Raw genomic sequence first — 23,071 nt, 5'->3', positions numbered from 1 at the left:
AAGTATGTCTTTTTGTTGATTTCCATCTTTTGGTTTCCTTTTGAAGGCCTTGCATTGGATAAATATACTCACTTTACTTCTCCAATAAGAAGATACTCCGATATCGTAGTACACCGATTGTTAATGGCGGCCATCGCAAAAGATAAGAAAATGGAAATTAAGGACAATTTGTTCAGCAACAAAGATCTTGAGGAATTATGCAGACATATCAACAACAGAAACCGAGTAAGAGAGGATTTTAAGTTCTCTTACCCATCATCTCTTTCACTAAGGGAATATCAGCTTCATTTTGTAGTGGAATGAAGTACCATATATTCTAGCAAGTTAAATGCTAGCATTATTCTAACCAATGAAATAACATGAAAAATCGTAAAGTTTCTTACATAGCTCTCAATACATTTATAAATGAACGCTCTGAAGTAACAATGTGTGTTTAGGAGATTTAAGGATAGGTTATTTTCCCCAAATATCTGAAAAATATTTGTATTAATAATTTTCTAGAATATAGCCTTTTTAGAGACATCTTTGCTGTGGGAGTATAGATTCCATGTTTCACCCGGGAATGTCAACATGCTTTGGGTTATGCTTCTTCTTCCAGGCAGCACAGCATTCTCAGAAACAGTCCACTGAGCTCTTCCAGTGCATGTATTTTAAAGACAAAGACCCAGAAAATGAGGAGCGTTGCATATCTGATGGGGTCATATATTCAATTAGAACAAATGGCGTGCTTCTATTTATACCAAGGTATGTTACATCTAACACAATAGTTGTTAAGAAATCATGTAGAACGCAAACAGTCCATTAGTTATGATTAAAATAGCTATATGAACTATTTATAGGTACATGATATAAATAGATGTACATGATGTAATAGAATAATGCACTACATAAGTATAAAGAGTAGAATCTAGTACATCTGTTATCAGTGTGCAGATAGGATTTTACTTTCTTATTGAGCAAAATACTTCTCCACCTGCTCAGTGAAATATTTGGAGGTAAATGAGAGGAAAAGATGTTTTCAATCTAGAAGAGAAACTAACATTCTAGATTAAGTATATAAGATTTGTATACTAAGAATACATTATCTCTGGATTTTTACTCTGGCCATGATTCATTCAGGTTTGGGATTAAAGGTGCTGCGTATCTAAAAAATAAAGATGGTTTGGTGATCTCCTGCGGCCCAGATGGCCGTTCTGAATGGAAACCAGGATCCCTGCAGCGATTTCAAAACAAAATCACCTCTACCACAACAGGAGGGGAATCTGTTACGTTCCATTTGTTTGACCACGTAACAGTAAGTCCGTATCTACATTAAGCCTTGCTTTGAGTGTAAAGTATAAAGAATGTGATCTGGTAATAAGCATCTTTCTCCTCTGTGATAGGTGAGAATATCTGTACAGGCCTCCCGCTGCCATTCTGATACAATCAGGCTCGAAATAATAAGCAACAAACCGTACATGTCACCAGATGCAGAACTGTTTCATCAGAGCTCCCTCTTGCTAAAGAGTGATTTAGTGAAAGAAGTAACCAGATCTGTGGAGGAAGCTCAGCTTGCCCAAGAAGTCAAAGTAAACGTCATCCAGGAAGATTATCAAAAATACTGCCAAACAAAGGGAAGAAGCCTGTACATGCTTCTAGAAGAGATAAGGGACCTAGCTCTTCTGGATGTTTCAAACAGTTATGGAATGTGAGATCTTCTTACTTCATTAAAAGAGCTGTTTTGTGAATGTTTTACCTTCTTTTTAACATTAACATCCAATGTTCTGTGTCACCTAATGTACTAGTCGACTGGAAATGGGTAGATCACAAATGCACAAAACGTTTTCTCATCATTATTAATTACAGCTTCGTTAAAGTGCAATTAGGTCACTGTGGAAACGGATTTTTCAGAAATGAACACATCGTGAATGGTGGCTCTGTAAGTCCGATTGCCAGTCTCTTTTTAATAAACCCAGCATTGATTTTTGATTAGCTTGTCTCAAATCCATTCTTTCAAAATAAGTTAATTTTCCTAGTAACTGCCACACTGGGCCATTTGGGTCATAGACCCCTCTGACATCTGTCAGGTTAACTTTCCGGTTGCCTTCAGATAAGACCTAGTTTAAATTAATGTTAAAAAAAAAAACATTTAAAAATATAAATAAATAAGGGCGCCTGGGTGGCTCAGTCGGTTAAGCATCTGACTTCAGTTCGGGTCATGATCTCAGTTCAGGAGCCGTGTACCGGGCTCTGTGCTGACAGCTCAGAGCCTGGAGCCTGCTTTGAATTCTATGTCTCCCTTTCTCTCTGCCCCTTCCCCGCTTGAACTCTCTCTCTCCCTCAAAAAATAAACATTAAAAAAAAATTTTTTTTTTAATTTTTTTTTTTTTCAACGTTTATTTATTTTTGGGACAGAGAGAGACAGAGCATGAATGGGGGAGGGGCAGAGAGAGAGGGAGACACAGAATCGGAAACAGGCTCCAGGCTCTGAGCCATCAGCCCAGAGCCCGACGCGGGGCTCGAACTCACGGACCGCGAGATCGTGACCTGGCTGAAGTCGGACGCTTAACCGACTGCACCACCCAGGCGCCCCTAAAAAAAATTTTTTTTAGGGGCGCCTGGGTGGCTCAGTTAGTTAAGTGGCCGACTCTTGATTTCAGCTCAGGTCATGATCTCAGTTTGTGATACGGAGGAGCCCTGCATGGGGCTCTGCCCTTACAGCATGGGGCCTGCTTGGGATTCTCTCCCACACCTCTCTGTGCCCCTCCCCAGCTCATGCTCTCTCAAAATAAATAAACTTAAAAAAAATAATCATAAACTTGGTTATCAACATGGTACCTTATCTGTAACTTACCCCTCTATCAAGCTGATAAACTCAGGCAGGAGAAACTCCAATTGGGTCTACCTACCATCTGGTCCTAACACTTGTAGCCTCATATTTGCCATACCTCAGTCTTCCTTATTTTCTAGATTTTCATTTCTGTATCATTATTGGACATGTTCTTCTCAATCCTTGGACTCTCATCCACCAACTCAAAGGTGTCCTGTGAGTCCTCCCTAGGTGCTATGTGTTGTTCCCCATGATACTTTGCAAGTTTCTCTCCCACCAGTTGTTAAGGTACCAAGGAGCACTGGAACTTCCCTAGCACCCACGCAGGCCAGACAATATGTCAGCCTTCCATGTGATGCTTTAAGTATTAAAGTGACTCCTCAAAATATACATAAGCACATATAAAACTTTAAACATTTTACCAGAAGTGTACATTGCAGAACTAAACAGCAATGAGAAACTTTCATAAAGCCTTTAGAGACAATTTGTAAGATTGCTATTTCTTTTTAAAAAAGACATTAATATTCATTATATATTTACATCTTAAAAACACCCAATTGTATGAAAAGGAAACATTCAATGGCACACTAGCAGAAGGTGCTTATTAACTCCTAATCGTTTTCATGTCATATCTATATAAACACTAAAGGGAATAAACTCAAATAAGAAACGAGTATAATTATAATACCAGATTTTAAACAGGAATCTGTGAAAGTCTTACTACATGAGGATTTTCACACCAAGTAGACAAAATACATAGTAATCTAAAACTTAGAGGATAGCAAGTTAACAGCTTTTCTCTTAGTTGAGGCCTGTCCAACCTCAGTGACATTCCCAGATAAAGCATAAAGTTACCACTATACATTTTAAAAGGATTGGTCCAGTTGTGTTTTCTCTATTTTTAATTCCTCCTCTTCATTTACAGCATTGGCAGCAGCATCATTGTGTGGACTGTCGAGAATGTCTTTGTCAAATCTGTTTGATGACTCCTCCTCTTGATCTTCCCCTGTATTAACCTCTTCAATGGTCTCTGCCCCGGGTGTGCTCGCTAATGAGTCTGAAAGAGAAATTACTCCTTCTAAGCACCTGATCCAATCTTACCTGATAAATACAAATCTCTCCACAAACTTACATCAGTGGAAATGAAATCTATGATCACTTTCCTAAAAACAGCCATTCTTATACATGTACAAAGTCCACTCAAAAATGCAAGTCTTGAACTCAAACCTTGAATCACAGCCAAATGCAACTATTTTCATTCAAAAATCATAACTACTAGGCAATCGTTTTTAAAAATCAAATGCTCCTTGCAACTCTTGATCTTGGGGTTGAGTTCAAGCCTCAGGCTGGGTGTAGACATTAAAAATAAAATCTATTAAAAATAAATAAAAATAAAAACCAAATGCTCTAAACAGCTAAATGTCAAAGTGACCTCTAGCAAAGAAAATTTAGGATCCTTGTATCTATTTGGCCAAATTTTAAAGTCATATATTATAAATAGAAGATAAACCTTAAAATGCTTATTGCCAGGTATCTTTGATAATGACAGCAAGGAACTGCCATCAGTGATAGTTGTATCTTCATGTAATTTTTCACCTGGTAGTAATAAAATATCCATTTGTAAAGCTGAAGATTAAATTCATTTTAATTGGAAAGAATGATAATGTAGTGACACAAATTTTCACTTGAGAGTTTTATTATCTTAGGTGAAACTTGTTTTATAACATGATGCCTTCAACACTTAACTGTAATTCTTATTTTCCCATTTCAAAAGGAAAACTACATTGGAAACTGAAAAAGATATATGTGACCCTCCTTCGCGCATTCAAAACCAATTTTCATTATTTTTAAATATAGTTTTGACAAACTTGGTTGTCTAAGTTTCCAAACCCACAGTATATTTTAAAAACAGCAAATTTTGGGGCACTTGGGTGGCTCAGTCAATAAGCGTCCAACTCTTGGTTTTGGCTCAGGTCATGATCTCACATTTCGTGAGTTCGAGCCCCGCATCAGGGTCCACACTGACAGTGCGAAGCCTGCTTGGGATTCTTTCTCTCCCTCTCTGCCCCTCCCCCACTCACTCTGTCTCTCTCAAAATAAACTTTTTTTTTTAAACACTTATTTATTATTGAGAGGCAGAGAGAGACAGAGCAAGAGTATGGGATGGGTAGAGAGAGGGGGAGACACAGAATCCGAAGCAGGCTCCAGGCTCTGAGCTGTCTGCACAGAGCCAGACACGAGGCTTGAACCCACAAACCGCAAGATCATGACCTGAGCCAAAGTCAGACGTTTAACCAATTGAGCCACCCAGGCACCCTGCAAAATGAATAAACTTAAAAAAATAAAAATAAAAAATAAAAACAGCAAAATTTAAGACAGTTTTAAAAAAGGGAATGCATCTGATAAGCAAACTGACAGCTAAGTGACAAAATGCAATAAAAAGCAATTAAGGACCTATTTACGTCATAGCAAATGGCTCTGAATCCTCAAAGGGTACAGAAGGCATTTTGTATGTTTAGGAAGGTACCATAATAATTAACGTTTGTAATTATGACCCTACAGATAAAATATGTGTCACATGCCTTAAGGAGTCAGGGAAGAATATATTTTTGAAAGATTCAGAATCAAGTTTAAGTGATTAAAATAATTTTTCAAGAGGTACTCAGCTATCCAGAAAACCATCCTGGACTCCATTTATTCTTTGAAGATTCCAAATAGCTCTCACATACATACACACACGCATTGCCTCTCTCTCAGATATACATAAACTTAATATACTGTATCAGATTTTTCTATTCCTAGAGGTATTTTATTTTGGAGGTAGTAGAGAAGTTAAAATTTCTAACATGTCCCTGATATATTAATGGTAGCACATAAAACCCAGCATAAAATTTACCATTTCCGAGGGACTGACTATTACTCAGTAGCTTTGCCTGCCTTCTTTCCAAGGCCAGTTGTTTATTTCTCTCAATTCTCTGTTGTTGTTCTTCCGTTAGGCTTCTACTTGACTCAGAAGCAAACTTCTCACTTTCCAATGAGCTTGTCAAAAAGGGATCTGATTCGGTAGCAGTTACATCCTGTACATTATTTTCTCTTACTTCATCTAGAGTAGAAATCAAAGTTAGTACATCCATAGTTAGAAAAAGAGCTTATGCAGCTATTAGTTGAAAACCAGTTTAAAGTAACAAGATGCCAGATCTGAAGAAACAAATTTGTTTCTTCAAATTGTTCTGAGGTGTGAGAATGTTACAAATACAGATTACCCTTGAACAACATAGTAGTTAGGGGCGCCAACAGACAGCACAGTCAAAAATCCACATATAACTTTTGCCTCCCCCAAAACTTATCTGCTAACAGCCTACTGTTGAATACCAATAACATAAACAATTAACACATCTTGTTTATGTTATATGTATTACTCAATTTTTAAAGTAAGCTAGAGAAAAGACAATGTTATTAAAGGAAAGCATAAACAAGAGAAAATACATGTACAGTACTGAACCCCAAAAATCTGTAAGAGGAGGGAGCACCTGGGTGGCTCAGTCGTTACGGGTCTGACTCTTGGTTTCGGCTCAGGTCCTGATCTCACGATTCATGGGTTTGAGCCCCGCATTGGACTCTGCACTGACAGTGAGGAGCCTGCTTGGGATTTTCTCTCACTGCCCCTCCCCTGCTCGTGCTCAGTCTCCATCTCTCAACATAAATAAATAAACTTAAAAAAAAAAAAAAGAGAGATCTAAATCTTTACAACAAAAGAACAATAAATTTTAAAAAAAGAGACCTTGGGCGCCTGGGTGGCGCAGTCGGTTAAGCGTCCGACTTCAGCCAGGTCACGATCTCGCGGTCCGTGAGTTCGAGCCCCGCGTCAGGCTCTGGGCTGATGGCTCAGAACCTGGAGCCTGTTTCCGATTCTGTGTCTCCCTCTCTCTCTGCCCCTCCCCCATTCATGCTCTGTCTCTCTCTGTCCCAAAAATAAATAAACGTTGAAAAAAAAAAAAAATTAAAAAAAAAAAAAGAGAGACCTTTTAAATCAAATGGTAATACTAGTTTAAAAATATGCAAGATTGGGGCGCCTGGGTGGCGCAGTCGGTTAAGCGTCCGACTTCAGCCAGGTCACGATCTCGCGGTCCGTGAGTTCGAGCCCCGCGTCAGGCTCTGGGCTGATGGCTCAGAGCCTGGAGCCTGTTTCCAATTCTGTGTCTCCCTCTCTCTCTGCCCCTCCCCCGTTCATGCTCTGTCTCTCTCTGTCCCAAAAATAAATAAACTTTAAAAAATAAATAAATAAATAAAAATAAAAATATGCAAGAAGACAAAGCAAAAGTTCTTAGTTATGATGAGAAAATATTTTCTGCTTGGGCTAATAAAAGAACTTAAAAGAATCCAAAGGATATTCTTGTCTTACATCCGACAAAAACAATTTAATAGCTTACTATAATGCCTGTACGATACACAGTAATTTTATGTTGGCTAATTTTTTAAAAATATTTATTTGAGAGTGAGAGAGAGAGAGCATGCGTGTGAGGGAGGGGCAGATAGAGGGAGAGAGAGAATCCCAAGTAGGCTCCTCACTGTCCATGCAGAGCCCAACCTGGGACTGGATCCCACAAACCATGAAATCATGATCTGAATAGAAGTCAAGAGCCGGGCACTTAACCAACTGAGCCACCCAGGTGCCCCTAAGCTAATTTTTAATAGGGTAAATAAAACTCAGACACAAAGTGAAAAGGGAGGGGTGCCTGGCTGGCTTAGTAAGTGGAGTGTGTAACTCTTGATCTCAGGTGTAGAGGTTACTTAAAAATAAAATCTTTCAGGGGCACCTGGGTGGCTCACTCAGTTGGGCATCTGACTCCGGCTCAGGTCATGATCTCACAGCTCATGGGTTCAAGCCCCATGTCGGGCTCTGTGCTGACAGCTCAGAGCCTGGAGCCTGCTTCGGATTCTGTGTCTCCCCCGCTCTCTCTGCCTCTCCCCTGCTTGCGCTCTGTCCCTCTCTCTCCCTAAAATAAATAAATATTAAAAAAGATTTTTTTTAATAAAATAAAATCTTCCAAGGGCGCCTAGGTGACTCAGTCAGTTAAGTGTCTGACTCTTGATTTCAGCTCAGGTCATGATCTGATGGTTGTGGGACTGAGCCCCACACTGGGCTCAGCATGGAATGTGGAATCTGCTTGGGATTCTCTCTTTCTCCCTCTCTCTCTGCCCCTCCCCTACTTGTACTTGTTTGCTTTCTCTCTCTCAAAATAAATAAACTTTGAAAAAAAATATAAAATCTTTTTTTAAAAAAAATGAAAAGGAATAGAAATTTAGAGATCTATGAACATATTTCCACGTGAATTTAAAAAATAACCCAGGGGTGCCTGGGTGGCTCAGTCTGTTAAGCACCCGACTAATAATTTAGTGCTCTCTATATTAGTCTCAATAAATTCTTTTTTTTTTTTTTTTAAGTTTACCTATTTATTTGGAAAGGGGGAAGGAGGAAGTGAGAGGGGCAGAGAAAGAAAGAGAGAGGGAGGGATAGAGAGAGAGAGGGAGAGAGAGAATCCCAAGCAGGCTCCAAGCTGTCAGTGCAAAGTCTGATGTGGGGCTCGAACTCACAAACTATGAGATCATGACCTGAGCTGAAATCAAGAGTCGGACACTTAACCAACTGAGCCACCCAGGTGCCCCTAGTCTTAATAAAGCTTTAAAGCCCTGTACACCAATAATCCTCAAAGTAGGATGCCCTGAAATGATCCACAGTGGGATGGAAAATAAATATTGTATCCTCCATTTATATTTCATTTAAGAATTAAGAAAAATTGTCGTACTGAATTAAAGACAGGCAGTGACAAATTATCATTTATCCATATGACAAGCAGTTAGTTCCACCTGTAGAAGGGTAGGAGAGCTGGGCCCTTGCTCATGTTTTGAATTTCAGCATATTGTGACATAGAGCTGATTCTGATTGCCCAGTTAAGTAAAGTGTCTAGTTTTAATACAAAATGCATAAGCGATAGCTTAAAAATATTTCTGCAAAATAATATGAAGAGAAGGTAGAAGATAATAGAGATACAAGCAAGAACTAAGAAAACGGCAAAGCTGACATTTCACCTTCTCCCTACATCATTCACATCACAGGGTTAAAAAAAAAATAACGTCCTCTGATCTGACAAGTAGACAAAAAAAAATTTCTATCAAGAAGACCATTTGAAATATGAATTTACATACATTGTACCTTGAGGTATTAGCTAATGTAGTAAAAACCATCACAACTAGCACAACATTTTAGGACAAAGATAAACCTTTACAATTATTCCAGTGGTTTAAAATCATATGATATTTAATTTTACAATCCAAATCCCTTTTGAGGTTTCTTCCTTGACAGTGAAAGACAAAAAGCAATACACCTGACCTTCCAGACGTGGAAAAAAAAATGTGGCCAGAAACCAAAATCCATTCCTTTGTCAGGAAATATTGATGGAAGACAGACAGAAAACATTGCTAGATAAGTTAAGAAACAAGTATTAGAACCAACTATGCAATTTTGGGATATCTAATATGCTTCACCATCCATGGCTTACAGGATTCCAAATTAATGATAATGAAATACATATCAAACTACTGTTTTGTGGGTCATGAAAGGAAAGATCTCTTCAACAGTAGACGGCCTCTTTAATACAATGTTATGTGGAAAAACAACGGGAACATAATCACTGATGGAGCTTCAACTGATAAAAATGGGAGTAAAAAAATTAGAACCACACATGAAATTCACTCACTGCAACACTCATAGGCAAGCCACTGTGGCAAAGAAGCTAAAGACAAATATTTAATGTGCTACAGGATGCCATCATTTCGGCACACATCAACTACCAGATAAGCAAATATGCAATAATTATTAAAGGGAAGTAGTGCTATGGGAAAAAAAGGATAGAGGAATCAGGACTGGGGGTGGGAGTACGACTTTAATAATGTGGCTGCAGAGACTTCACTGAGTTGACATCTGAGCACAGTCTTAAGGAGGTAAGAGCGCCATGCAGATTGGGGGGCGGGAAAGACAGAGGACGTGTTCAAGGCAGAGTGTAAGAGTGCAGAAGCCTTAAGACAAAAATGTGCCTGGCAGGTTGGAGGAACAGCTAGGAGGCAAGCGTTGCGGAAGCAGTGTGAGTGGGGAACTGTAAATGATCCAGTCAGAGAAGCAAAAGAGGCAGGGTAATGAATAGATACTGTAGGGCCAAGTAGGACATTATAAGGATTTTGGCTTTTGCTTTGGATGAAATAAGGAGCCACTATAGGGCTTTGAGCAGAGGAGTGATAGGACTGTATGTCTGCCAAAAATATAAAAATATAACCCTTGATTAAAAAAAATTTTTTAACTTTTTATTTATTATTGAGAGACAGAGAGAGACAGAGCATGAGCGTGGGAGGGGCAGAGAGAGGTGGAGACACAGAATCCAAAGCAGGCTCCAGGCTCTGAGCTGTCAGCACAGAGCCCAACACGGGGCTCAAACTCACTAAATGTGAGATCATGACCTGGGGCCGAAGTCAGTCAACCAACCGACTAAGCCACACAGGCACCCCAACCCCTGGTTAATTTTTTAAGAAAAATGATTGAAAAAAGGTAGATGACAATTTACTTGTAAACTTCGACCAAAAATCCTTGCATTAGTGAATGGGATTGGAAAAGGGATACCGAGAAGTCATGAAGTGCGGTGTGTGATACTCTATTTCCGTTTGGATGCATCTTAATAAGGTAAAACCAAGATTGGGTGGGAAAATACTGTATCTACACCCCACCTTCAAATCATCGATCAAATATCAGCACAAGATTTTTGGAAAAAAAAAAAAATCAGTAGAATATTCAATCATATTGTTCTCACTTTAAAACCTCATAATAATGTTTTGGTGAAAATAAAAATGTGCACTATTTACCATATCCATTTAACATGTATTATAAAAACAAATAAAATGTTCAAAACATGTACTGTTACAGTCCCTTATCCAAAAGATTTGGAATCTATCCTCTTAGGATACAAAGAAAACAGATACAACAAGGCTGTGTGACATAGGCCTCTTCTATGTACCCAGGATTTCAGCACGCCTGTAATTCCATGACTAGTCCTGTGTTAATTTATGCCTCTGCATGAGTCCCCCTCTCCAAAATCACCTTTGCCTGGACTCTACTCCGTATCATTCAAAGGACTTGTGATACGTCCTCTGTGAATCTTTCCCCTCCCCTAGGTAAAATCAACTATGCTCTCCTTTGCACCCTACCCTGTGCCCTATTCATATTTCTAATTCTAGCACCTATCAGAACAGAGGTAGTGTTATATCTCACTCGTTCACTAGTCTGTCAGCCCATGAGCCAAGGGGGATCTGAACTTATTCATCTTTATCCCTGAAACTTTAGCACACACTATGCAACTCAAAAAGTGCTGAACAATCTACCCCAGTGGTATGTGCTGTGGAATATACTGTCGTTACTAATTCCTTTTTATTTACCAAATCCCATGCCACTGACACATACCATATGTTACCAAAATATTTACAAAAATTTTAATAGTTTTTATTTATTTTTGAAGGAGAGAGAGACAGAGCATAAGCGGGGGAGGAGCTGAGAGAGGGAGACAGAATTTGAAGCAGGCTCCAGGCTCTAAGCTGTCAGCACGGAGCCCGGTGTGGAGCTCGAACTCACCAACTGTGAGATCATGACCTGAGCCGAAATTGGACGCTTAACCGACTGAACCACCCAGGCGCCCCGTTTTACCAAAATATTTAAATCTTGGATTATTTAAATCACAATCCTTTACATTTTTAAAGGCAGTTTATAAATAACTTTGCGGGATTCTAAATGCAGCCTGTATTTTCTACATCTATTAAAAGTTTAAAAGACAAAAATAAGCAAACATGTATGGAGCCATCGCACAGAAAATCTGATAACTATACAGACCCTGTCGGCAGGAACCATATGTTTTGATGTGTGTGACTGCCTATGGTTGCATTGGACAACTAACAAATGCAATCGATACCAGGAACAGTCACATAGGTCTTACTAAAATCCTATAGACATCCTCCTTAACTTACAATGGGGTTACATCCTGATGAGCCCACTGTAAGTTGATAATATTTAAAGTCAAAACGGATTTAATATACCTACCCTACCTTAAACATGCTCCGAACATGCACATCAGCTTACAGTTAGGCAAAATCATGTAACACAAAGTCTATTTTATAATAAAGCGCCGAATATATCATGTAATTTATTGAATACTGTACTAAAGTAGAAAACAGAATGCCTGTCAGTGTATCGGTTGTTTACCCTCATGATCATGTGACTGACCAGGCAGTGCGGCCACCGTTGCTCAGCATCACGAGAGAGTGTCCTAGCACACACCACTAGCCCAGGAAAAAAATCAAAATCTGAAATTCTAAGTAAGGCTTCTACTGAATGCCCATCACTTCTGTACCATCATACAGCTGAAAAATCATTTCAATCAAACCATTGTTAAGGACCATTTATGTACAGGATCTGTACTCTTAAGAGAAAAGTAAACTATTTCACCAACAAATTATTCTAATTCCCCAAAGCCCCTTCTTAGTTGTGTATATGAACACTCTATTTTGTCATTTATTCTCATTAACAAGCACCACAAAGGATCAACGGGTCACCACCTGACTTCTCAAAAGCTCAAGTTCTGTGACGAAAAATATTTTTACAACATCTCTTAATGGCACTGCAGTCATGTCTTTAAGAAACAAGTATTAAACAACACATACCAAGGCATCTTAATTCATTCCTATTTACTGTAATTATATACACAATATAGACGAAGAACTCAGTGCTTAATCTACCCATACCCCAACTAAATCTATTTCTAAAGCAATATTATTATATTAATAAACCTATATTCTTACCATTATTATTAATAAAATCTTCATGTAAAAGAGGGAGGTCAAGTCGAATTCGTTTTAAACAAGTCTGAAAATAAAAGATATTTTTATACTTTCATCAGTAACATTTGGGGGGAAAATGATAATTTATTCAATTCTTAGTTTCAAAAAGGTTGTTCTTCAAATAAGTACTATTAATTTCCTTTCTCTCTACCAAGAGAGATTTGCAAATGAAAATGCAAACAGCTACTTAGCCTCAACTGAATCCATACTTGGCAGGATTTAGCATTGTGAATGATATTCATAATCATCTCAACACCTACCTGAACTTCCTTTTTACTTCCCAGGTATTCAACTCTGTCAATAAAATCCTCAAATTGCAGTTTAGGGAATAGCCTATGTGCCCAATGCTCCATGTGTCTGATTAGCGTTTTCAAGTCTTCAGCCTGGCACATAAAAATAAAAATGCTAAAGATCCATTCTCACAACTGACCTTGTCAGCAGATTTTAGAATTGAATAGTAATGCCAAAGTCACTGGTGTCATTTTATATTTATATGGTTAAGAAACTTTTGAAGAAACTTTAAGAGAAATATTTATTGAGCTTAGAGAACTGCAGTCTGAAAGAGCACTAGATACATGTTTTAAAAAAAAAAACAGTACGAAACTTAAAAGTTAAAAGATAATCATGTGTCTTTTCAGAACTGTAAAGTAACATATAAAATAAGCTTTAATAAAATATGTCAAGGTATCTTTTAGGAATAACTAAACAAAATGTCAGGTCCCTAAATCATATATAGAAAACAAAGTATTGAGAATTCAGCACTGTGAAAATATATTCAGAAATCCCAAGGGCAAAGTACAAAGACTAGCAACAACAGTTTAAATGTTCTCAGAGTACACTACCTATATATGAAGTTTCAATTTAACATTAAAAATTTTAAATGAAAATGAAAAACAAAGTTTAATAAACTGAACTAATGAATGACAAAATTCTAAATTCCTGGTTTTACTATAAAATATTTACTTCTTCTCAACGTATATATATATTTTTTAACATTTATTTATTTTTGAGAGAGAGAGAGAGAGAGAGACAGGCAGACAGAATCCAAAGCAGGCTCCAGGCTCTGAGCTGTCAGCATACAGCCCAACGCGGGGCTCGAACTCACAAAACCATGACCCAAGCTGGAGTCAGATGCTTAACCGACTGAGCCACCCAGGTGCCCCGATAGTATTTTTTTTTTAATTTTTTTTAAACATTTATTTATTATTGAGAGACAGAGAGACACAGAGCATGAGCAGGGAAGGGGCTGAGAGACGGAGAGACAAAGAATCTGAAGTAGGCTCCAGGCTCCGAGCTGTCAACACAGAGCCCGATGCGGGGCTCAAACTCACAAACCCAGATGCCCCATCCAACAGTATTTTAAAATAGAGTAGTCAGGGGTGCCCGGGTGGCTCAGTCGGTTAGGCGTCTGACTTCAGCTCGGGTCATGATCTCACAGTTCCTGGGTTTGAGCCCTGCATCGGGCTCTGTTTTTTTTTTTTTAATGTTTATTTATTTTTATTATGTTATTCATTATGTCTAATTTATTATTATGTATACATTTATATAATTACATTATATATTATACATTATAATTATATTATATATTTACAGTATAGACTATATATTTCTTAACATTATTAATATTTATTATAATTTGTTTATTTATAATTATATTAATAATTATTGTAAATAATTTGTTTATATTTATTTTTGAGAGAGAGAGAGAGACAGAGCGTGAACGGGGAAAGCAGCAGAAAGAGAGGGAAGACACAGGATCTGAAGCAGGCTCCAGGCTCTGGGCTGTCAGCACAGAGCCCGATGCGGGGCTTGAACTCACAAACCGTGAGATCATGACCCAAGCTGAAGTCGGTCGCTTAACCGACTGAGCCACCCAGGCGCCCCCCACAAAAAATTTTTTTAATAAAAAAAAAAAAAAAAAAAAAAAAGGGTAGTCAAAAGCACAGGTTCCGGGTCAGACTGCATAGATTCAAATCTCAATTCTACCATCTAATACCTGTGTGACTTTAAACAAATCACTTTACCTCTATGCCTTCTTCTTCATGTATAAAATAAGAATAATATTATACACACTTTGTAGGGTTATGAGGAATAAGTGATACAAGTGCCTGACATAAAGTATGCACTCAGATACTGGCTATTATTGTTGTTATCTGATCTTGTCTAAGAAGCCAGTGGTCAAGCCTACCAGTAACTAAACATGTAATACTAAGAGCATGTGTTATCCTTCTCATTCTGATAATAAATATAAAAGGTTTCTTTTAATCCAATCACCTAAGATTATTTCCCAATTGTTGGGTGTAGCTGGTCAGTCACCTCACAATGTCATGTTAGCCGGAAGGGTCACAAGAAGAGAAACACCCAAATACAGTAGGGTGTCCTAAGTCATACACAGAGAAAAAAGCAGTAAGAACTCAACTTTGTGAGAAAATAAGAATTTCCAACGGCAAAGTACAGAAGACTAAATAGCATAAACTCTCAGAGCCTACCCTCACTCAGTGAAAAAACGCAAAATTTTTATCCTTCATATACTCATTTACGCTAAAAGTACTCATGGGTTTCTTTTTCATGGTTTTTTCATGGTTTCTTTTTCTTTTTTTTTTTTTTTTTTTTAAAGTAAACGTGAGACTTTAACTCACAACCCCAAGATCGCGTCCCATGCTTCACTGACTGAGCCAGCGAGGTGTCCTTCTCTTTTTTTTTTTTTTTGAGAGTGTTTGCACGCACATTCATGAGGGTGAGGGAGGGGCAGAGTGGGAGAGGGAGGGAGGGAGGGAGGGAGAGGGCGTGAGAGAGAGACAAAATCCTAAGCAGGCCCCAAGCCCAGCACAGAGCTCTATGCAGGGCTTAATACCCCAACCATGAGATTATGACCTGAGCCAAAATCAAGAACTGGAAGCTTAACCAACTGAGCCACCCAGGCACCCCCATCCTTTTTTTGAGATGGGTATGTTTTAAAATATCCTGATTTAGGGGGGCCTGGGTGGCTCAGTCAGTTAAGCGTGTGACTTGGGCTCACATCACGACCATGTATCTTGTGAGTTAGAGCCCCACACTGGATTCTCTGCTGTCGGTGCAGAGCCAGCTCTGGATCCTGTCTCCCTCTCTCTCTGCCCCTCCCTCACTGGCACTCCCTCTCTCAGAAATAAACATTTAGTTTTGTGCCAAAATAGGACACAGACTTCTACTCTCTCTTCCTATCCACTGAAGCTGAGCAAAGGTACAATTTTTCAGCCTCCCAGGTTTGAAATCTTGGGATTTTTAATTTTTAATTGAATTTATTTTTCATTGTTTATTTATTTTGAGAGCAAGAGAATACAAGAGCAGGAGAGGGGAAGAGAGACTCCCAAGCACGTTCCATGCTGTCAGCGCAGAGCCAGAAGTGGGGCTTGATCTCATGAACAGAGAGATCATGACCCAAGCAGAAATCAAGAGTCGGATACTTGACTGATTGAGACACCCAGGTGCCGTGTTTTTAACTGAATTTAATTTTATTTTTCTTTCTTTTTTTTTTTTTTCAACGTTTATTTATTTTTTGGGACAGAGAGAGACAGAGCATGAACAGGGGAGGGGCAGAGAGAGAGGGAGACACAGAATCGGAAACAGGCTCCAGGCTCTGAGCCATCAGCCCAGAGCCCGACGCGGGGCTCGAACTCACGGACCGCGAGATCGTGACCTGGCTGAAGTCGGACGCTTAACCGACTGCGCCACCCAGGAGCCCCTAATTTTATTTTTCAAAGTAAGCTCTATGCTCAAGGTGGAATTTGAACTCATGGCCCCAAGATCAAGAGTCACACTCTCTGCAGACTGAACCAGTCAGACACCCTTCTTGGGATTTTTTTTAAGTTTTTTTAAATGTTTATTTACTTTGGCGGGGGGAGGGGAGAGGGGGGCAGAGAGAGAGGGAGACACAGAATCCGAAGCAGTCTTCAGCTCTGAGCTGTCAGCACAGAGCCCGACGAGGGCCTCGAACTCATGGACCACGAGATCATGGCCTGAGCTGAAGTCACTTATTCAACCAACTGAGCCACCCAGGCACCCCGAGACTATTTTTGACTCCCCCCCTTTTTTTTTATCTCCTTCTATCCAATTGTCTAAGTACCATATGTTGTTTCTCTCTCTACTACTGCCCTATCAGGCTATCTTTACCTTATTCATCATCAACTTGGTAGTGCAACAGCTGCCTCCTTCCAGCCTCTTCCTCTTTCCGATTATCCTGCATACCACACCAAGATGGTGCTCACTGTTGTATTAACATTACTCTAGCTGGGCTATGAAAGGGGAAGTCTAAGCTCTGCCTTTAACTATTGGCGATGGACACTTAAAACTCTAATAAAACTCCATTTCCTTAATAACTAGATAATAGAACCAATACCTACCCCAACAGGTTGAGAATTAAAGAATATATTTGAAAATACTTCATAAACTACAAAGCTTTACAAAGATGTCTGCAAAAAATCGTATCTATGCTGTACATGATTCAGAGAGAAGAGACTTTTGGGGCACCTGGGTGGCTCAGTCAGTTAAGCATCCGACTTTGGCTCAGGTCATGATCTCATGGTTTGTGGATTCAAGCCCCACACTGGGCTCTGTGCTGGCAGTGCAGAGCCTGCTTGGGATTCTCTCAAAATAAATAAACTTAAAAAAAAAAAAAATAAGAGACTTTTTTCTAATTTTTTAATATTTTATTTATCTTTGAGAGAGAGAGCGAGCGCGCACGAGCGTAAGAGGGACGGTGCGGGGAGGGGGTGCAGACACAGAATCTGAAGCAGGCCCCAGGCTCTGATCTGTCAGCAAAGAGCCCAGTGTGGGGCTTGAATCCACAAACCAGGAGATCATGACTTGAGCTGAAGTCGGACCCTTAACCAACCAAGCCACCCAGGCGCCCCAGGAGACTTTTTAAACGTACATTTGGACAGTGATCGACAGTTCTTAAATGTCTTCATTTTTCAACAACTTAACTGATGCCTACTATGAATCAGACACATATGACAAGATAAGTATCATATCTTAGGGACACGTAAGTGATTGATACAGGTAAAGTCCTTGCTCTCCTGAAACCTAAAATTTATCTTTAATGTAGACTAAGTAAATTATATTCCTAGAAATTATAAAGTATAAAATCAGAGCTTACAGACTTAGAGATGATTTTCCTAAAGCCATACAAGGGCACAAATTAGACTGTAAGACAGGTTTCTGATTCTTCAAGCAGTGCCCTTTCCACTACATCTCAGTTTCCCAAGAGATACAATGAATGATAGTATCTGTGGCACATTCTAAGACTCCTCAGAACATGGTAATGGGCCCACAGTTTTACCAGTATTTGAAAAAACAAAGGTCTAAAACAAAAATCAGACATTTCTTACCTCATAGCCTTTACCTTTGAATTTTGCCTTATCAAACACATGCCGTAATGCCGGAAGCCCTCTCTCTGAAATTAATCTGTAGAGAGAAATAGGTTTTGAATTTCCAGTTTGCTAGAGCCATCAAGGAGAAAAAGCAAAACCGTAAGAAGAAAAAATATTATCTGCTGAACTGAAAAAATATGTCTTTAGAAATAACTGATCCCCCAATCAGCCCAACTAAAAGTTGGTGCTTTTTTCCAAATGTTTATTTGTTTTTGACAGAGAGCGCGAGCCAGGGAGGGGCAGAGAGAGAGGGGGACAGAGGATCAGAAGCAGGCTCTGGGCTGACAGCAGTGAGCCTGATGCAGGGCTTGAACCCATAAACTGTGTGATCACGACCTGAGCCGAAGTCAGACGGTCAACTGACTGAGCCACCCAGGTGCCCCCTAAAAGTTTTTAATATAAGGGAAAAAAAAATGTAAAGAAAAAGTATAAATGTTTAAGGAAATAGTCAATGTACCTCTGAGCATCCAGCCTGGGTATATTCCGTTTAACTGTTCTCTTTGGAGGTACGGGAACAGGTGCTCCTCTCCCTAACTCTGGTGAAATATATTAAGATTTAATATTACTTAAATAATTTAAGTGTCATTTACAAAATGTCTCATTTCTATGCTGACAGATGGATAACAGAACGTGGGCACTCTTTTGGAACTCCATACAGACCTTCGTCAGGTTCAGCTCCCTCACCATCTTCTCTCTGTGGAGACGCTGGAGGTGGGAAAGGAGGAAAAGTTTCATCTTCCACATGCCCATAATCTGGTAGGTCAATCAAGCCATTCTGTGGTTCCAGCATCTTTTCTTCTACAAGAAAAAATAAACATGTTTATTCATCCAAGTAATCTATTATACAGTTAAGTCCTACCTGCAGCAAAATGCACGTGTTTCAGTCAGTTAAACCACATTTCAAACTCGCATCATGAAAAGAGTAGAAAGGGGTTATAGGAAAAATAGAACTGGGTTAGAAATCAAAACCGGGGCACCTGGGTGGCTCAGTCGGTTAAACGTCTGACTTCCACTCAGGTCATGATCTCATGGTTCGTGAGTTCAAGCCCCGCGTCGGGCTCTGTGCTGAGGGCCCAGAGCCTAGAGCCTGCTTCAGATTCTGTCTCCCTCTCTCTGTGCCCCTCCCCCACTCCATCTCTCCCTGTCTCTCAAAAATGAATAAACATTAAAAAATAAATAAATAAAAACTAAGGTTTAAAAAAAAATTTTTTTTTAACGTTTATTTTTGAAAGAGACAGAGTGCAAGCCTGATGCGAGGCTCAAACTCACAAACTGCGAGATCATGACCTGAGCCAAAGTTGGACGCTTAACCAACTGAGGCACCTAGGAGCCCCAAAACTGAGTTCTAATGTAGACCCTGCCGCTCAATAACTGCATGGTTTCCAGCAAATCATTTTACCTCAACTGTTGAGTCTCCCTTATCATAAAAAGATGATTTTGACTTTTCAGAGGATTTCAAACTGTGGTCCAAATGGATATGAAATCGGCAGGGTTCAGATACCTCGCCCCAATTCAACCAGAGCAGCTTTTTAAAAAACCTGTTTACATACTGGTCTTCTAGGTAAGGTTTCCTTTGAAAGAAGAGAAATAAATAATCCTCAGGTTGATAACTTGAAAGAATGTTTTTCAGTACCATCTAACTTGACCCCTCAGCAACATCTCACACTTTTGATCAGTTCCTTTTTCTGGAAAAGTGTTTTCGTTGACTTCTGAAACACAGTACTCACCTGGTTTTCCTCCCTCTCTGGACAGTCCTCCTGGATCTTCTGTGCAGATTCACCTTCCCCTAACCTGGTCAGTAAGCATTCAAGGCTCCATCCAAGCCTCTTCACTCATTTATGCACATTGCTTTAATAATCATTTGTAGATGGCTAATTTTTCTTTAATTTTTTTTAACATTTATTTATTTTTGAGAGAGCATGAGCGAGCACGAGTGGGGGGGGGGAGGGCGGGGAGAGAGGGAGACACAGAATCTGAAGCAGGCTCCAGGCTCTGAGCTGTCAGCACAGAGCCCGACGCGGGGCTTGAACTCAAGGACTGAGAGATCATGACCTGAGCCACCCAGGGGCCCCAGATGGTTAATTTCTTATCTCTCTACCCTAGGCGTCAAATCTGAGCTCCAGATCCCTACTTCTCATTTTACAGCTCTTAAATTTCTCAAAAGCACCTACAACTTACCATGTACAAACCAAACTTCTAAAGTTTCCCAGTTCAGGGAATGACATCTATTCAGGTATGCAAATAAGAAACGTGTAAGTCACCTTTGATACTTCCTTCCCCCATCCTACATATCCTGTCCATTTTTCTTCCTAAACATCCGTTCAGTCTTCCCATTTCTCCCTACCTCCACAACTGCTTCCCACATTTCTTGCTTGGGTTATTCGATTACTCATAACCGCTTTGGCCTTTTTCAAACCATTCTCCCTATTACACCTAGGTTGAAGCTCTGAAAACGTAAAGCCAGTCACATGATCGCTTGGCTTAAATACTTAAATAGCTTCCTGCTGCGCTGAAGCTAATGATAAAACTCCAAGCCCCTGGGTTGGCACCTTCCTACTTCTCCAGCCTCACTTCATATCGCTCTGCATGCTTTTCTTTCAGTCCCTTGAAAGAGCCATATCCCTCAGGTCACAAGTCCTTTGCTAAGGCTGCTTCCTATCTAGAAGGCTCTTCCCAGACTCCTTATCTCTTTCAGATCTCAATTATCACCTCCTCAGATAAATCTACCCCAATTTCCCAGAATTAAATCCTCCTATAATAAGCATTCAAAATATCACATGCCACGTGCTGCACCATTGTATTCCCCAAAGCTGGTATACAGCAGGTGCTCCATATTTACTGAATGAAGGAATAAAGTTTCCAAAGCTTCCCTCAAACCGTAAAACCAGCGGAGCTACAGGATCCCTAAAGTCTCTCCAATTCTAAATTTCAATGTCCACAAACACATAAAAACAAAACAACGTATAAGGTTCAATAACCACAGATTTTCAAAACTGGAAAGGCAGTTAGAGGTCATGTAATCTAAAGTAGCTTCCTACCTACAATAAATATATTCAAGTTAAGTTCAATTCTAGTTAATTTTCCCTAGGAAGAAATGGGGTTCACACCTTTGAGATCAACAGGGAACTCTGAGTTTGATGGCAGGGCACAAACTATACTAAGTGTAGCAAGAAGCAATGTTAATTGCTTGTTCATTAATATCCAAACTACAATTCGTTCCCAGGCCTAACTTCATCCAAGTTATCAAAACAGCAGAACGTGACGAAAGGGGAGTCCCACCAGACTGACTCAATGTCCTCCTTTGCTAACCACCCTAAAAACACTAAACTTTCCATCCCACCCCTCTTCTCCATCCTTCCCATCCCCGCTCCGCTAGTCTCACTTCAGTTTCATTCATGCATTCATTGCGCATTCATTCCACATTTCACAGGACGCATCCTACGTTTAGAAACCCCTGGACAGCAAGCAGCTGGCGGCGTAAAGATCGATCATGATGCACGTTCCCTCCCGCCAGAAAACGGGGTTTAACCACAAGCCGACCCGAAACGGAAACAAGTAAATGCGCCCGCCCTCCTCACCACCAGGTCGTGGGCTCTCAGTCCCGCTCAGCCCAGGTCCGTATCACAGCCTCCACACTCCCTCCCCGCGACCACCCAAGCACCCCAGCTTCTCCACCTGCCTCGCTAGGCCGCCGCTTCCCCCAAGCCCTTCCCACGCCTTTAAGCACGCTCTCACCTCAAACGCACGGCTGTGGCCACGGCGCGGTGCTTGGCACAGCTGCCAAACCGCGTTGATCGCGAGACTCTGAAGATCCCCCGCGAGAAGAAGCCTTGGCGTTTGGCGCCAAATCTGCGCAGGGTTCGGGCGGAGCCTAAGGGACCCACCTCCTCCAGGCCCCGCCCACCCACGTCCGTCTCCGCTTTTCCTGGGTCCCGCCCTTCCACCTCTTCCGCCCCTCCTTAATTCCTCACGGGAGATGAAATTTATTTGCATAAAGCTCATTGTGTTATGCTCTAAGCACTTTAGACTTTGGAGAAAGGCCTCAGTTTTCTAGAAAACTGGCTTGTGGATGGAGTAGAAAAAAATAGAGGCAAAAGAATTTAATGAAAAACTTCTGATTGTTCAGAGTTAGTAACAATTGCTTGAACACTGAGTTTTACTGTTTATTGAATAATGAGCTGAGAAAAGAGGTGATAGAGTGTTAGAGTCATGTAGGCACAAAAATGTCAAAAATATGTCACTTTATATATATAATTTTTTTTTTTAAGACAGTTCAGGGATGTCTGGCTGGCTCAGTAGATAGAACTGGCGATGTCTTGATCTCAGGGTTGTGAGTTCCAGCCACACTTGGGTGTAGAGATTACTTAGAAAAAAAAAAAAGTGAATCCAAATGTCTTCAAATTTGCTTATAATACTTGTGGGGATGGTAACTGGGAATATAGGAGGAGGTGGGATGGGGACTCACCTCTATACCTTTTTTTTTTTTTTTAAAGAAAGTTTTACCCCATGGCGGAGTTTGAACTCGTGACCCTCAGAATCAGAGTCACTTGCTCTACCAACTGAGCCAGCTAGGTAACCCTATAACTTTTTTTTTTTTTAATTTATTTATTTTTGAGAGAGAGAGAAAGAGGGAGACATTGTGTGAGCTGAGAAGGGAGAGAGAGAGAGAGAGAGAGAGAGAGAGAGGGAGACACAGAATCCGAAGCAGGCTCCAGGCTCCGAGCTGTCAGCACAGAGCCCCTTCTGGGGCTCCAGCCAACCAACCGTTGAGATCATGACCTGAGCCGAAGTCCGGTGCTCGACCACGCTCCGCCCTATACCATTTTTAAACATATAAATACATTAACTACGAAAAAAAAAAAAAAAAAAACCAACAAAAAAAACCTAAAAGAAGTTATCTGTGGCAAATATGGCATTAAGA

The 23,071-nt window shown here is 40.1% G+C and overlaps 2 protein-coding genes and 1 non-coding gene across 6 annotated transcripts in view; 1 reads left to right on the top strand and 2 right to left on the bottom strand.

Annotated features, from left to right (window-relative positions):
- Window positions 1-1,968, top strand: part of DIS3L (DIS3 like exosome 3'-5' exoribonuclease) — a 35,179-nt gene extending 33,211 nt beyond the window's left edge. For both annotated transcript variants that reach the window (XM_045449361.1, XM_045449362.1), the window contains 4 exons: window positions 47-225; window positions 599-744; window positions 1,120-1,294; window positions 1,383-1,968. In XM_045449361.1, coding sequence (XP_045305317.1) covers window positions 47-225; window positions 599-744; window positions 1,120-1,294; window positions 1,383-1,691 — 809 coding nt within the window. In that variant the 3' untranslated portion in view covers window positions 1,692-1,968. The remainder of the gene's footprint in view (window positions 1-46; window positions 226-598; window positions 745-1,119; window positions 1,295-1,382) is intronic.
- A 1,499-nt stretch (window positions 1,969-3,467) lies between these two features.
- TIPIN (TIMELESS interacting protein) lies at window positions 3,468-22,002 on the bottom strand. Of its 3 annotated transcripts, XM_045449365.1 has the most exons (9): window positions 21,886-21,932; window positions 19,878-19,941; window positions 18,811-18,948; window positions 18,608-18,686; window positions 18,109-18,184; window positions 13,003-13,125; window positions 12,704-12,767; window positions 5,706-5,912; window positions 3,468-3,866 (listed from the first exon to the last, which is right to left on the bottom strand). In XM_045449365.1, the coding sequence occupies exons 3-9, from the start codon at window positions 18,938-18,940 to the stop codon at window positions 3,676-3,678; spliced, it is 870 nt and encodes a 289-aa protein (XP_045305321.1). In that variant the 5' UTR covers window positions 18,941-18,948; window positions 19,878-19,941; window positions 21,886-21,932; the 3' UTR covers window positions 3,468-3,675. The 3 variants fall into 3 exon arrangements, with proteins under 3 accessions (XP_045305321.1, XP_045305320.1, XP_045305319.1); XM_045449364.1 differs by lacking the exon at window positions 19,878-19,941 and having other exon boundaries at window positions 21,886-22,002; XM_045449363.1 differs by lacking the exon at window positions 21,886-21,932 and having other exon boundaries at window positions 19,878-21,866.
- On the bottom strand, window positions 11,695-11,830 carry LOC123584718. Its single transcript, XR_006705665.1, has one exon. It is a non-coding gene; the product is annotated as a small Cajal body-specific RNA 14 (non-coding RNA).
- Window positions 22,003-23,071: the final 1,069 nt, after the last annotated feature.

Source organism: Leopardus geoffroyi, chromosome B3 (genome assembly GCF_018350155.1).
Source record: "Leopardus geoffroyi isolate Oge1 chromosome B3, O.geoffroyi_Oge1_pat1.0, whole genome shotgun sequence".
NCBI classification, from domain to species: Eukaryota; Metazoa; Chordata; class Mammalia; order Carnivora; family Felidae; genus Leopardus; species Leopardus geoffroyi.
The sequence above is the reverse complement of the archived record's forward strand: the minus strand, read 5'-3'. Positions and strand labels throughout refer to the sequence as shown.